Genomic DNA, 15121 nt, shown 5'->3' with positions numbered 1-15121 from the left:
AGAGTCATGTCATCACTCGCATGTTGGCCGGCGTTTTTTTTATGGATATGGGGGTATCAGCGCGTTGGTCTATCTATTTGTCTAGTTGTACAGTAAAGGGGGGATGAAGGAACCCCATGGCCTTAATTTATGGTACAAAACATTATTCCTCGAGTTGACGGATGAAGTATTCTCAAAAGTCGCCTGGGTTTTGAATCATCTCTATGCGCTCTGCTTTTCAAGGTGAGGTTTACCGGGGAGCTGTTCCCTCGCCGTGGCGGGCCGACCAGCATCCCGCTTAATCTCCTCGACTAGCCGAGCAAGACCCTTTGCCAAGCTTGCATTCTCCTCAGGATGGCTAGGTCCACTGCCTGCCCAGCGAATGCGGCAGTGGTGGTCGACGAGATACGTGTAGCCGACTTTGCTGTTCAGCAAGCCGATGGACTCTCTGATATCATCCGTGATGCCCCGCTGAACAAGGAAATACTTGTCCCAGTCCTTCTCCACGAATCGCTTTCTCAACGATCCACGGAACAGCTTCACCAGCCACGCCTTGCCCTTGTTGTCCTCGTAGTTGATGTTGACCATTTGCGCAAGATCCCCATTCTTGTCGAGGACCTCGTGTAAAGCTGGGTTCGACTCCCTGGACGCAAATGTGGCGGCTTGCTGCTCAGCCCATTGACTGCTATATATGGAAACGACGGTGGCTTTCCCCGTGAGCAAGGGAGTGGTGTCGCGGGGCGCCGTGTCGGTTTTGACCAGCGTCTCGCCGTATAAGTTTGGAAAGAAGAGAGATAGTTCTGCTTTGAAGAGTCGGGGTGGTGCAATGAAGGATTTGCCTTGGTGGAATTGGAGATTGCCCCAGTCGCGGAAGTATGGGCGGGACATTTTGGCAGTTCTAGAGAGAATTAGCATTTAGTTGCTGCTGAAAAGCACAGTTTTGCAAATTTGGGGATCGTGGTGTGTCGTACAGTTCCTTTCTTCTTGCGATGTGTTTTTCGTAGTCCCCAAAATCCTCCTTTCGCTGCTTCAGGCTTCGGTTGTCGATGCCCGTATTCTCGCCGGCCCTTGGGGGTAGCGGCATACCAATCGGCCGGGGGAGGGGTTTGGGTGTGAAGCCCTCGTCTACTCGCTTGCCATAACTCCGGGGTGCCTCGATGGGAGCGCCAGCAACATTGCTCTTAGGGTCCATTGATGTTCCGGAGGCAGGAGGTTCTGATCGCGCTCGGAGAGCAGAGACGGTGAAGTTGCGCCGCCATTGGCAATAGATGCATGCTGCTAGGGGTGATGGGGGAGGTTGCCGTGAGGTGAAGCTGGCGATGGCCAGACCTATTCTGCGCGACGACATGTCGCAAGATCTGGACGGGGTGTGGTAGTCCCGGAATGTGCTCAAGTCGTTATGACGATGCACCGTTCAGTGCTCCGTAAATTTTTGGCCAGGTCGTCAGTCGTTTGGCCATTGCAGGCAGGCGGTCAGGCTAGAGTGTGGCAGTTTAGCTCCCCAAAGATGACCTGGAGCGTGCCACTCGGCCAAGTCTCCGTGGCCCGGCCTTGCCTTGTCAAACCAGCACCAGACATCTGGTCCATTGGTGCACTGCTGACCAAATCGAATGGATTGGTTCCTGGACTCAGTGGGCAGTGGGCAGTGGGTAGTGGCAGCTGCAACCGAAAGGCACTGACCACTGACCAGTCCCCAGTCCATATGTCATCAATCCATCAAAATCTGAGCGCAAATCTCCCCCAGACTCGGCTATTCGCGGCGGCTCAACCATGGACCCGCCAATGCCGACTTAAGCCATGCTATACTCGGCCTATTCAACAACGTCCTACACAAAGCCGTCTTTTTATCTGTAGTCGTCTGTTTTCACTTTTCCGTTTCGTCTCTTACCAACCTCTGTGCCCCGTTGATTCTTTTACTCAAGCTCTTCGGAATTGCCGGATTTTAACAGCACTTTGCCCCAGGAAAATTCCAATTGCCAGGCAAGGCAAGCCGACAAGACACCATGTTTCTACAACGCGGCTCGAGAGTGCTGCGGAGGCAGTTGCAGACTTCCAAGACCATTGGCAACATGGCCATGGGGAGGGGCACAATGGCAGGAGCATCGACACCCCGGTGGTTCACGGAGTCAAGGAGATTATACGCCGTGAAGCCTGTGCTGCTGGCGGATATTGGTGAAGGTGCGTTCCTCTTATGTGTGGTGTTGTTCCAAGGGCGGGGCACCACGACATGGAAGCAATATTACGCGATAGAACGCCACGGCTAACATCTTATCATTGACAAGGCATTGTCGAGTGTGAAGTCATTCAATGGTTCGTCGAGCCCGGCGCCCGCGTCGAAGAGTTCTCACCGCTATGCGAGGTGCAAAGCGACAAGGCGTCCGTAGAAATCACAAGCCGTTTCACAGGCACGGTCAAGAAGTTGTACTACGACGCCGGAGAAATGGCCAAGGTCGGCAAGCCGTTTGTCGATATCGACATTGAGGGGGAGGTAGAGCCAGAGACTCCAGCGCCCAGCCAAGAACAACCACAGGCATCAACACCATCCACACCCTCGCCATCCGAATCTCAAAGCAGTGCCGCACCGGCTAGCGATGCGCCGTCCGCACCAAAGCCCAAGGGCAAGATGGCGGCGTTGGCGACCCCTGCGGTGCGACACCTCTCCAAGGAACTCAACATTGACATCATTGAGATTGACGGCACCGGGAAGGACGGCAGAGTCCTCAAGGAGGACATTTACAAGTTCGTCAAGAACAGAGAAGAAGGCGGTAGCACATCAACGCCGTCTGCTCCTTTGCCAACCGGCACGCCGGGGGTTCAGACAGAAACCAGAGCACCGCTCAGCCAAACCCAGCAAATGATGTTCAAGAGCATGACGCGATCCCTCAACATCCCGCACTTCCTCTACGCCGACGAGATTGACTTTTCAGATCTCGTCGCCCTCCGCACCCGCCTCAACAAGGTCCTCTCCACGTCCGTCGTGCAAGACGGCCAGCCCGACAAACTCTCCTACCTACCCTTCATCATCAAGGCCGTCTCCATGGCCCTGTACCAGTTCCCCATTCTCAATGCCCGTGTGGAGGTGGACGCCGACGCCGGCAGCAAACCGTCCCTCATCATGCGGTCCCAGCACAACATCGGCGTGGCCATGGACACGCCGCAGGGTCTCCTCGTCCCTGTCATCAAGGATGTCGGCTCCCGCAACATCATCTCCATTGCCACGGAGTTGGTGCGATTGCAGAAGCTGGCTCAGCAGGGCAAACTGGCGCCGGCAGACATGTCCGGCGGCACGATTACCGTGTCCAACATTGGGAACATCGGCGGCACGTATTTGAGCCCCGTGATTGTGGAGAAGGAGGTTTCTATTCTGGGCATTGGCCGCATGAGGACGGTGCCTGCGTTTGATGAGAATGATAATGTCGTCAAGAAGCATGTGTGCAATTTTAGCTGGAGCGCTGATCATAGGGTCGTGGACGGGGCGACTATGGCGAGGGCGGCGGATGTGGTGAGGAGGGTGGTTGAGGAGCCGGATATTATGGTTATGCATTTACGGTAGATGCGCTGTGGGCGTTGTAGAATGAATGAATAGAATAAGACTGCAAAAAGGTTCAAGTTCAAGTTGGGCAGCGGCATGGGTGTGAATCATGGTTCATCTGGCGAGCCGCAGCGTGAATACGCCCTTTGGTTTCTGCCGAAAGTGATTATGTTGGAGTGTCACGAGATGGCGGCTTGTATTAAATGCGGAGTATGGACTAAGAATTGGTCGTTTGGCAGTCTGTCTACCGTTGTTGATACCACACTCTCTCAACAATATAATGTCAACTAATTTCGAAGTCATTCGCTGTACGCCTCTCCCCGTCAGGTTATGGCCATCTGATCAACGCGCATATCCAGACTATCCAGCAATATTACAGCACATAACCTCGCTCCCATCCACACCATTGCAAATCCTTGGCAGAAATGAAATGGTCTAATTCACCATCATTTCCATCCTAAGCCACCGGTCAACTAATTAGGTATTCATCCAAGTCATCAACGTTTCCCCCTCCCTCCCCTCCTCCAACTACGTCAAGGTCAACTCGTCAATAAATCCACACCCAATGCACACTCCGGTCCCCCTTCAATTCAATTTTCAATTACTTGCATTCACGCACAGCTTCCCACGCAACGTGACCACCCCCGTGCCCGTGTTTCTCAATCACGACGCGCCTGCAGGGTAAGGCAGCATGACAATGCAGCCCGACACGGGACCAACCGCCCCACAGCCAACATGCACATGCATGCATTGCAACCGAACAAAGGGACATACTGAATAAGTGTCATATCATCCAATACCCAGGGCAATGACATCAATTGCCGCATCCCCCGGATTTGGATGCGTGCTGCATGCAGCCAGCATTGGGCAATGTCGTCACGGCCTAATATGAGCTGCATATCTGGACGGCTGACTGTATGCGACTGTATGCGCCCTTTAATGTTTACGCATTGGCTTCCTTGACTAACCAGACTAAACCGCCTTGACTACCAGACAACCCTTGGTGTTGAAGAAGGCGTCAAGGTCGGTCAGTCTTTGATGCAGTTGCGCATGTGTCTGTCTCAGTTCACATGCACAGACGAAATAGCATTGGTGAGTAGCTCAAACACCGTCCGGTCCTTTCAAGCCCGTGATTGATTCGCTGCCAAGATTGATTGATATCCTCTCCTCTGCATATCCTGTTTTGAAATACGTATTACCACGCTTATTGCTTCGTGTGCATATCTCCAAACACGCTGCCGCCAAGCTGTGCCAGTACCAGTGTTTTCCCACTTGGTATGGTCTGGTCTGGTCCCGTTGACCTTTTTATTTCCCTTCCCCTTTCCCTTTCCCATTCCTCCCCCCCCGAAACCACACAAACGTATGACCCAATGGTGATGGCGACCAACCAAGAAATGTCGACAAATGACGTTGCCTGAGGTGTGGTGGTCTGGTAGTCTTTGCAGACTGTAGCTCTTATCCTGATGTATATATCTATCGCTTTAACCTTCTTTTTGGCTGAACGAACCTCGCACATCCGTTGCTCAGCGGTGATATCTTGAAGGAGAAAGTCCGACGGCTTACAAACGCCGCAAAATGCAATTAAAACAATATCCAAAAAAAAAACAGACTTGCATGTAAATCAGACGCTGCATGAAATCACTCGAAGAGCCCATGCCTATGCGTAACCAACGACTCTCCCCTCACGTTGAAGCAGCTCCTGTCAGCTCCATTGTGATATCAGAAAGAAAAAGAACCGGGGGGAGGGGAACAAGCGCATGAGAAGCCATTGGCCGGTAAAAAGAAGTTGACTTGTTCGTTTACCCTTCCGCAGCCAGTAATGCCCTGACCTTCTCCAGAGCGTCTTCTTTAACATCTTCAACGTCGCCGCTAGCATCAACTGTGATGACGTCAACTTCATCCTCCCTTGGGCGTTCCAAAATGTCGAACTGGCTTTTGACCATGTTGGCCCCCATATAATGACCCTTGCGAGCAGCGACACGTTCCAAGATCAGCTCAGCGGGTGCATAGAGAAAGATGAAGTGGATTACGAGTGTGCGGTCCCAGTACGCAGCCACTCGAATTACGTCTCTATATTTAAGCTTGAGAGCGGAACAGGCAACAACGACTCCCTCGGCACCATCGTGGATGCGGCTGTTGGACTGCTTCCGTAGTTCAGTAAGCCAATCCCAGCGATCGGAATCGGTAAGAGGAATGCCAGCGCTCATCTTGTCGATATTGGCCTTGGGATGATACTGTACGACAGAGTTAGTCAACATACGTCAGCCACTCTTCTGGCACTTTTCCAACTTACAAGGTCACCCTCAATGTACGGAAGTTGGAGCGCAGTCGCCAGGTGCTCAGCTACAGTCGTCTTGCCGCTTCCTGCAGGGCCAGTAACCAACCAAAGGTGGTGTTGCCGCTGGTGATGAGTCTGGCCATTAGCCACCACAGTGCCAGCAGCAGTGGCCGTAACGGGCTTGACGGAGGATGAGGGCAATGGCACAGTGGCCGCCTGGTCTTGCCCGTTGGGCATCGCGCTATCGTATGACAACATTCCGCTGCTGATGTTAGGGGAGAATTGACCGATTCAGAGTTGCAATAATGACGTGGGTGTCACGCAAGAACGGTGACACAGTCGAAAAGACGTAGTTTTGATTCCCGGAGAGTGGGCAGCGTCGGGCCAGGCGTGTTCGACGACAGAGCTTCCCGCAAGAGTTGTATTGAAGACAAAGTCAAGCTTGGAATGTACAGCCGATTATGGCAGCACGATAGAAAGGTTGGTTGCTTGATGTTGGAGAAGATATAGGAAAAGTTCAAGAAACTGAAGGTCGCGCTCAAGTGGGAAATGGTCACGACCAAAAACGGACTATGGTTGACCTCGTATCGTAGTGGGGAGGCAAGAAGAAGAGAAATCAATAAGAACCTCGAATACTTCGGAAGTAGGCAAGGGCTTGCTTTAAAGCAGAGGGGCAAACAGGTTGGAAGATTCCCGTTGTCCCCAGTAAATTGATTAAGAACTAACAAACAAGCCCGGGATTTGAGAGAACGGGGGGAGGGAAGAGGTAAGAAACTTGTCGTAGTGCCGGCTTTCGATGGCCGTCGCCGGACAGGGAGAAAATTGATGGGGCAGGACAGACTAGACTGGAGAATGCGCGCCGCAATCGCCTCCGTGACTTCGACCAGACACTACACTGTTAAATACCTTCAGAACTTGCTCAGCGGCGCACTGAGCACCAGACCAAACCCGACCATGACCATGACGAGCGAATATGGAGTACCGAGTCCAGGGCATCCATCATCAGGGAGGGGAGTGGGGGGCCCGTGGGCGTGTCACACCAGACGTACTCTCCAAACCGGACAAGACAGGCCTGGCCCTAGTTAAAAAGATAATTTTCGATTCTGGAGCTAGGGCCACTGAGAATCAACCGGGGCTGAGGTTGTGTGGATGTGTGGATGGACGTCCAAGTTCGACCTGGTCGTCGTCTGGCTAAAGGTCTCTTTTTGCGGTCGTGCCATGCCATGGCATTGTCTGCTTTGGCATCTGGTGGCTATTGGTAGCATTTTGCAACCAATTGCCTGACTAGTTTTGACAGTTTAAACCACATGGGTCTGGTCATGTCGTCGTCGGCCGTGGGCATCCTTGCCTGGTGCATGGGGCAGGGGCCAGCCGGTGCATCGGGTCTTGCTTTTTCTTCATCTCCTCGACATGGATCCAAGGACCAACGCGCAGTTGTTCATTACGGGGGGCAGTAAGGCTTCCAGGATGATGCGCAACCCCGAGTTTTGGCAATTGAAAGCAAATGTCGCGATACATCCTTCAGTAGACATGCATAGAACAGCTTCAAAAGTGGCCGAGGCTATGGACCAAAATGGTCATGGCTGCTGGTCGAAGCTGCATCAATTGCCCAAAGCTGCTTGTTGTGCCGATATTGGGTGTTTCCTTTTCTCAGCCCCAGCGCGGTATAGTTCTGGCCCGCCTTGCACGGATGACAACTTGGGTCTGCATATCAGCACGAGCCTAACAACTTCCACGTTCGCAGCAGAACGAACCCAAACCACGCAACATAGCGGGTCAGGTCAGTTTGGGCGTGGAGATAATGTCTGGTTCGTAGTTGGACCAGACTGGACTGCGGAAGCCCTGTGGTTCCACTGACAACGTTTTGCCATGTCTTGTCTGATGTCCAGCACGCGGCCTCTCCCCGAAGCCGGGTTGACAGGACTCGCAGGATGTCTCTCTCCATGATTTGGTTCCGAGACTCATGTTTGGCAAATTGTTCCCGGCCGACACTTCCAGATTGCCAACACAGCCTGGACTCGACTGTTGCCTCCAGCCATTACGCGAAACTTGACCCGCCGAACTGGGCTGCCGGGAGCTCTTCCGGTACGTGGCAGCTGACCTCGGTCACTGTTCCATCAATCCTGCATCCTTGCGAGCTGTCTTGGCTGTTGGGAAAGACACTTTAACCCATGCAGGAGATGCCTCGCGACTGTTTCTCTCCGTTTTCTCGATTGAAAGCGCTCTGACACTAGAAGACATCCTCCTTTCTTCACTCCACAAGCTCAGTGACACGCCGCTGCGGGTGGCTAGTCTTGCTGGAGAATTGTGGACGGTGTGTTGTGACCAGCGACAAGCGAAGTAACGCATTGTAAAAAACCAAAGCAGTAGTGGCGCAATCGATCTTGCAGGTTTGCGCCGCCGGTGAATACTGGGTTAGGCAACAGGGCATACCAAGGCAGGTATTGGTACATCGGCTATTGACCATCTGCGAACCCGTGCGTCAGACTTGGACACGACAAGAAAGTTGATTAGCTGTGCTCGATCCCAAATGAGCCAACAGGAGCATTTATTAGACGAGCCGGCTCTTCAATATGGCCGGCTGCGAATCCGCTTACCACACTCACTATCTACACCGCCAGGAAGACCACCTCTTGAAGCCAGCAGGAGACCAGACAAGTAGTGTGACATAGCTGACTTCACATTTGCCATCGGCAACTCAACTTGATCAGCAAACGCCGAATCTGCCGCGTGGGGCCATGGACGGCCTACATGCAAGCCCCAGCCCTGTTTGAGCGTGAAAAATTGATTGAGCGGCGTGGGGGTATGTTGGGTATTTGTCCCAGGTGGCTTGTAATATCGCCATGTTGACGCCACGGCCAGTCGAAACACGCTTAGAACATATCTCATCATGACGAGTTGCTTGATGTCGGTTTTCGTAGCGTCTGCTTCACTGTTCAGGCTTGCGGCCGCTAGTTCGGAGCTGAAAGGCACGGGAAGGACCGCTGCCTACCAACCTGTTAGCTTGCATTAGTTGGCGTGTTACAAGCGAGTCCAAGAAACAGAGAGGAGATGCCAAAGATAGTGCAAATGGCATCTTTTCGTCTTAAAACCCATCCTGTCGCCGTAGCACTGCAGATGTTGAACAATGTGAATAATGTAAAGACTCCAGAAAAGCATGTAGAAGACCATAGCTCATTGGTAAGTTGTGTTCAAAATTGCCAGGTAAATCCGTACCTGGGCATTATTCTCGTACAGCCTCTGACCGAGTAATTCTTTGTGACACCATCCGTCCATCAGCCGTCTGTTTCCGACACTTCTCAAGAGTTCTTAATAAGACACTGGGTTATGAATCTTGTGGATGGTTGCCATGAGGGTCCGTTCAGGCTACGCACTGTCAGTTGAACCATTTGTCCGGAAACAAACCTCGGGGTGACAAGACGTTCTTTTGAAACAAAACCGCTTGATCGAGACTGAAAATTTCTCGGGAATGAAGCCAGTACGAGGCCAACAACGATCTTGCACCAGCTAGGTATGTACCAGAAAACTGCACACCTGTGGTCGACCCGGCGTCACACAACTGAACCCACCCGGGCCGGAGCCACGTGGAATTAGCTGGGAGAGCTCGCACTTCGGTAAACAGGCAGGGGCCAGGTGTATCAGATCCATGAATGGTAACGACTTAGAGAATTGCTACATTGGATGGTCGTGGGTGGCCTTTGACAGCCAAATATTCCATACGTCACGCCCCGATCAGCCCTGGGCTGGAGGTCCGTAGAGTGCCAATGACCAACCCTTAGGAACTCCAAGTCGTTGTTGTTGGCTTAACATTCCACGTCGTGGCTAAGTCCAAATGGCTGCGCTGATTCGATGGCCGTATATTTCCCTATTTCTAGCCCATTTGTTGTGCGAAGGCTTCTTGGAGATGTTCTACCCACGGGGACTTGGGAAACGGCCCAGAGCTATTCGTGTTCTCTCACGTCAAATATTCCCTGTGCCTTGGAATTTTATTGGCGGTAGTTGTATCAACCTCCATAATCTTGCCATTGGCTCCAAAGCTTCAAAGATATATCCGAGGAGCCTTCACACGACCAAGGGGGATTATTAGACTCGTACATTGGTGAAGGCTTGCTCCTTGACGACAGAAACGGACATTGATTGCGGGCTACCCTAGAAGAACCATAAGTGTGGTGCTGCCTATGGATCACGATGGCTGTCGACACAGTCCTGTATAGAAATTTGTTTGGCAAATTGGTAGAGTATGCAGATATTAACAATCAAAGAGAGGCTAAATTCGACAAAGATACAAAAGTTCGACGGTGAGGAAATTGATGTTGAAGTGAACGGTCCCGCCACAGGGTACTTCAACCGTGTTTACAACATGTCCCTGGGGGAAAGAGGAAGGAGATGTCGTGTGCTCCTTCCAGCTTTTGACTGTCAGGCTCGCCCTGACGACGAAAATTTACTTCTGGCCGGTAACAATTGATATGTAGAGATATTGATCTATACCATATATGTGACAAGCACAAATAAATATTGTGTCTATCATGTCAATAGCCATTACAGAAAACCTTTTCCATCCCAATTGTCAGATCAAACGGACCGGACATCATATGCCCCCTCTCATCAACTGGTTGGGACCCTGAAATGGTGCCTGTTGAACTAGCCGCAATAGGCATGTCGGCCACCCAGGAAAGTGCTAGCCAGAGCGAAATGGCGAGGTCGCCTGCGCTTCCCCCGCCTTCAGAGGCTTTCGTGCACAATGACAACGGGCAAGAGCCTATCAGAGGCGCCTTCAGCCTCCATTTGGCCTGCGCTGAACCGTTGTGGCCTTAGTAGACTCACGCTCCGAGGCAGGCGAAGGAGCCACTCAGGCACTTTTGGTGCCGCGAGAAAGCGACCAGACCAGACCAAGCTTTGCACCGCCAATCGCCAATAGCAAGCCGAATCACACTCATTGAGGTCAACGGTCCATATCCAGTCTGCAGTCGTAAGAGGGGAAAATATTGGAGGGGAAGCTGCACAGCTGGTCTTTATAAGGTCTGGTGTCTGGCTGCGCGTCTCAGCCATTCTCGATTTCTTCATGTCCCTCACTCCGGCCGCAGTCCTTCGAAGGTTATCTTCTTCCGTGAGACCAGCCGTTTTTAGGACCTCAATATCTAGTCGACCACCTCCCGTGCGTCGTACTGCTCCCTTTTGCCTCAGCTCACTCGCTTCTCGACAATTTTCGTCCACCATGGCCACCATGGCTTCCACAGATCTCAAGCACTTTCTCGCCGACCAACCGCCATCCGTCGTCAGACTGGAAATCGAGAACCATTTTGAGGCTCTCAATGACAAGCAAAAGCGCTATGCTCATTTTATAAGCAAGTAAGTGTACTTACATGGTGACCTCGTCTCAAGCGTTGACTCTTATTGACTGCCGTAATAGAGCTTGCTTTGCCGGCACCAGAATTGTCCTTCGACAAATCTCTCCCGAGTCTGAGCCCATCTATGACCTGATTCTCACTTTGCACAAGAGCTGCAATGGCGATTGGGACGCTCTGGGCAAGAAGGCTGGTGTTGATGAGACCGAACTTACCAGCTTCTTGGAGTATGCGGCCATGTTTCTTGGTAATAATGGAAATTATAAGAGCTTTGGCGACTCAAAGTTTCTGCCCAGATGTAGCGAGAAAACTGTCGCTGCTTTAGCTGCAACCTCCTCCGAGGCGACCGAGTTTTACAAGGCGACCAATGGCGGCATCTTCAGCCACGACAAGCCTGGTTTGCTACATCTCGGCTTCATCGATGCCGGCCACATGACCACCTATTATCCTGACTCTCCCAGCATCACAAAGGACGACATTGAGAACGTTTCCGCGTGGATGGAGAAGAAAGGGTTGCTGCCCGAGAACAATAGACTACGCAAAAATGCCGACGGATCATTTGAGATCCTCATCGCGTCCGCCGTCACCAGTGTTCCTGCCGAGGGCGGTGATATTGGTAAAGACACAGAATTCACTGTTGAGGACGGTGCCTTGCAGGGAAAGAAGATTAGACTCGTATATGGCGACTATGCCAGTGAGATGAAGAGCATTGCTGCCTACATGAAGGAGGCAGCCGACAATGCTGACAATGATACTCAAAAAAGTATGCACCTCAATTACAATAAGTCATTTGAGACCGGCTCTCTTGAAGCCTACAAGGACTCCCAGAGAGACTGGATCAAGGACAAGGGCCCTATGGTTGAGTGTAATATTGGGTTCGTGGAGACTTACCGTGATCCTGCTGGTGTGCGTGGCGAGTGGGAGGGTTTCGCATCCATGGTCAACCTGGAGCGTACTCGTGCTTTTGGCGAACTCGTTGCTGCTGCTCCTACTCTCATTCCTCTCCTTCCTTGGGGCAAAGACTTTGAAAAGGACAAGTTCCTGTCTCCTGATTTTACATCATTGGAGGTTATGACTTTTGCTGGATCCGGTATCCCTGCTGGTATCAATATTCCCAACTATGACGACATTCGTCAGACCGAGGGGTTCAAGAATGTATCGCTCGGTAACGTTCTCAGTGCCAAAGCGCCGAATGAGAAAATCCCTTTCATCCGTGATGAGGACTTGGAACTCTATAGGAAGTACCGTGACGCCGCCTTCGAGGCTCAAGTCGGTCTTCACGAGTTGACTGGTAAGTAGTGCAATCACTATGCTCCCGGGAACGTTTTGTCAACTAACTCATTTCGCAAAGGTCACGGCTGCGGTAAACTTCTCCAAGAAACCTCACCAGGAGTATTCAACTTTGACAAGGAGAACCCCCCCGTTAGTCCGGTCACCCAGAAACCCATTACGACATGGTATAAGCCTGGCCAAACCTGGGGCTCTGTCTTTGGCAGTCTTGCCGCCTCATATGAGGAGTGCCGGGCGGAACTGGTTGCTATGCACCTTAGCTGCGAGTTCCCTGTTCTAAAAATCTTTGGCTTCGGAGATGGTAGCTTGAATATGGATGGCGAGGCCGGCGATGTCTTGTATGCTTCGTATCTGTCTATGGCTCGCGCTGGTCTTGCATCTACGGAGTTATGGGACCCTAAGAGCCAGAAGTGGGGACAGGCTCACAGCCAAGCTCGCTTCTCTATTCTCAAGTGTTTCCTCGAGGCCGGAGACGATTTCTGCAAGCTGCACTATACCAAGGAAGACCTCTCTGATCTGACTATTCATCTCGATCGATCCAAGATTCTCACCACTGGTCGCAAAGCCGTCGCCGACTACCTGCAGAAACTTCATGTTTACAAGTCTACTGCTGATGTTGAGACTGGTACCAAATTCTATAATGAGATGACAAAGGTTGACCTTGACTTCTGGGGCACAAAGGTTCGAAATGTTGTCCTTGAAAATAAGCAGCCTCGTAAGGTGTTTGTGCAGGCCAACACGACCCTGGATGAATCTACTGGCAAGGTCTCTATCAAGCACTACGATCCCAGTCTTGTCGGCATCATCCAGAGCTGGGTTGACAGAGATTTGTAAGGGATGCATAGCATGTGGAATGGAAAGTTGTGGCATGTCGAATAGTGGTGGTAAAAAGTAATATGGCATAATTGTGCTACATTGTAGATTAGAATGAAAATGGCATATAAGGAAGTGATGAATGAAACAAATTGCAAAATCCAAATAAATCGCCATCTTTGGCCTTTGAGAGCTCTCTATCGACTGGGGCGAGAGATGAAGTCACACATCACTGAACACGACATCTTCTAATACGGATACTGGGACAGTTGATTCCTCGGATTTGTGTGTTTTGGATCATCATCACGGCTCACCAGGTGTCCTGGTAGAACTCTTCATTTATGCTCGTTTGATTTTTTGACTGTAAAACCTGATTACAGACGCCAAGATGTGACCGATGCCTGTCAACTTCCAAATGCAATTGGCCAAACCAGCCCTATGTGTTCGGAGAACCCGTTTCCCGTTTCTACAACCCGTTGCCGCACCGTTAAAAACGACCCCGTTCCTTTTCGGTACCACACCGCGCTAGCACTTCCACACACGCCCCTTCTACCTCCAAGTCCCTCGCTTCTGAAACTAGTGAACTGACAAAAAACAAATTCTCATCCTTTTTTGGTTTTCAAAAAGACAAAAATAGTTTTGTAGTTTACCAGGCCATCTCGTGGGGCTTGTCACCCTTTCGCAAGCTGAAAGAGCTGCCGAGGTAGCTGGCGAGCATGTCGACCTTCTTGATGTTGGCGATCAGGGGCTTGTCGATAGCCTTCTGGTCGGCAGCACGGCTGCTGTTGATCTGCTTCTTCTGTAGTGTGCGTGTTAGTCGCTTGTAACTTGTCAACGGATCGGAGAGGGCTCGCAATATTTTTTGCAGTCCAACCCCCTCCTTTTAAAAACGTACCTGAGCCTTCTCTCCCTGCTTGAAGAAAGCCTCCTCACCAGCCTTCTCCTTGGCCTTCTCGGCGGTGAAGTACTTGGGCTGAGCAATCTCCTCGACCTTCTTGGCGTCAAGGCCAGAGACATCGATCTTCTGGGAAGTGGCGATGACGTATCGGGAGTTGACTCGTCGCAGAGGAACACCGTTGATCTTGAAGGGGCCAGTGACGAGGAGGACACCTTGGTCGAGGGCCTTGAGGAGGATAACACGCTTGCCACGGAAGCGGCCGGCGAGGAGGATCAGGACGGTACCGGGCTGGAGAGTCTTGCGGGGAGTCCAAGAACGGATGGCCTTGCGGACCTGTGAGTTGACGCTTGGTTAGTTATCTTGCTCGTGCTTGTATTATTGAATTGCATGTGCGCATATCAAAATTCATGGTAGCCCCTTTGCCCTGGTTTTTGATGTCCAATTGTGGTGGAATCGAGGGTCGGTTTTCTAATGCAATGGCATTCGAGTAATTCGAATATGGGATGTTGTTTGTTCGTGCATTTATGTTGCCGAGTGACGATATCACAGGGTTGGTTGTTGACATGTGCTGTTGCTTGCCGCCGACGACATATCGGCCATTGTTGCATCCTCGAGTCGCTGTTGTCCTTGTCGCGCGATCCCCTTCGTCCATACTTGCTCTTCCCTCAATGAATAGAGGGCTACCATGAATTTGTCTGTCGCAATCATATCACCGGCGTCACCATCACCACAAACTCACCTGCTTGGCCTCGTTCTCATCGTCGGCAGGATACCACTTCTGGGCCTTGGCCGCGGGAGCGGGAACCTCCCGGGTCGACTTCCCGAACTTCTTGGTCGTGGGCTTCGCCGACATGGTGACTCTCGGGATGTGTCTTGTTGGGCTGTGGAGAGGAAAGGAAGACACGTTTGGTGATGCTCGCCCAAAATGTTAGAATTCTTTGTGAAAGCCGCTAGCGAGTTTGTGGGAGGCAAAATGTGAACCCTCA

General features: G+C 51.6%; 6 protein-coding genes across 6 annotated transcripts; 2 read left to right on the top strand and 4 right to left on the bottom strand.

Annotated features, from left to right (window-relative positions):
* Positions 1-201: 201 nt before the first annotated feature.
* VFPPC_12816 (mitochondrial ATPase complex subunit ATP10) lies at positions 202-1327 on the bottom strand (the record flags this gene model as incomplete). Its single annotated transcript, XM_018290593.1, has 2 exons — positions 202-877; positions 951-1327. 2 exons carry the CDS (start codon positions 1325-1327, stop codon positions 202-204), a joined length of 1053 nt encoding a protein of 350 aa, XP_018148723.1.
* A 655-nt stretch (positions 1328-1982) lies between these two features.
* On the top strand, positions 1983-3532 carry VFPPC_00562 (branched-chain alpha-keto acid lipoamide acyltransferase; the record flags this gene model as incomplete). The annotated part of the gene is made up of 2 exons (XM_018280556.1): positions 1983-2157; positions 2262-3532. 2 exons carry the CDS (start codon positions 1983-1985, stop codon positions 3530-3532), a joined length of 1446 nt encoding a protein of 481 aa, XP_018148722.1.
* A 1778-nt stretch (positions 3533-5310) lies between these two features.
* VFPPC_00561 (glucokinase) lies at positions 5311-6026 on the bottom strand (the record flags this gene model as incomplete). Its single annotated transcript, XM_018280555.1, has 2 exons — positions 5311-5745; positions 5805-6026. The coding sequence occupies 2 exons, from the start codon at positions 6024-6026 to the stop codon at positions 5311-5313; spliced, it is 657 nt and encodes a 218-aa protein (XP_018148721.1).
* Positions 6027-9165: 3139 nt separating this feature from the next.
* Positions 9166-9599, bottom strand: VFPPC_15171 (hypothetical protein; the record flags this gene model as incomplete). The annotated part of the gene is made up of 2 exons (XM_018292924.1): positions 9166-9449; positions 9527-9599. 2 exons carry the CDS (start codon positions 9597-9599, stop codon positions 9166-9168), a joined length of 357 nt encoding a protein of 118 aa, XP_018148719.1.
* A 1414-nt stretch (positions 9600-11013) lies between these two features.
* VFPPC_00559 (dipeptidyl peptidase III) lies at positions 11014-13258 on the top strand (the record flags this gene model as incomplete). Its single annotated transcript, XM_018280553.1, has 3 exons — positions 11014-11138; positions 11200-12425; positions 12486-13258. 3 exons carry the CDS (start codon positions 11014-11016, stop codon positions 13256-13258), a joined length of 2124 nt encoding a protein of 707 aa, XP_018148718.1.
* Positions 13259-13883: 625 nt separating this feature from the next.
* VFPPC_12815 (ribosomal protein L6.e.B, cytosolic) lies at positions 13884-14988 on the bottom strand (the record flags this gene model as incomplete). The annotated part of the gene is made up of 3 exons (XM_018290592.1): positions 13884-14036; positions 14133-14468; positions 14875-14988. The coding sequence occupies 3 exons, from the start codon at positions 14986-14988 to the stop codon at positions 13884-13886; spliced, it is 603 nt and encodes a 200-aa protein (XP_018148717.1).
* Positions 14989-15121: the final 133 nt, after the last annotated feature.

The sequence above is a fragment of the Pochonia chlamydosporia genome, chromosome 1 (assembly GCF_001653235.2).
Source record: "Pochonia chlamydosporia 170 chromosome 1, whole genome shotgun sequence".
Taxonomy (NCBI): Eukaryota; Fungi; Ascomycota; class Sordariomycetes; order Hypocreales; family Clavicipitaceae; genus Pochonia; species Pochonia chlamydosporia.
Note: the sequence above shows the minus strand (reverse complement) of the source record. Positions and strands in the feature narration are given on the sequence as shown.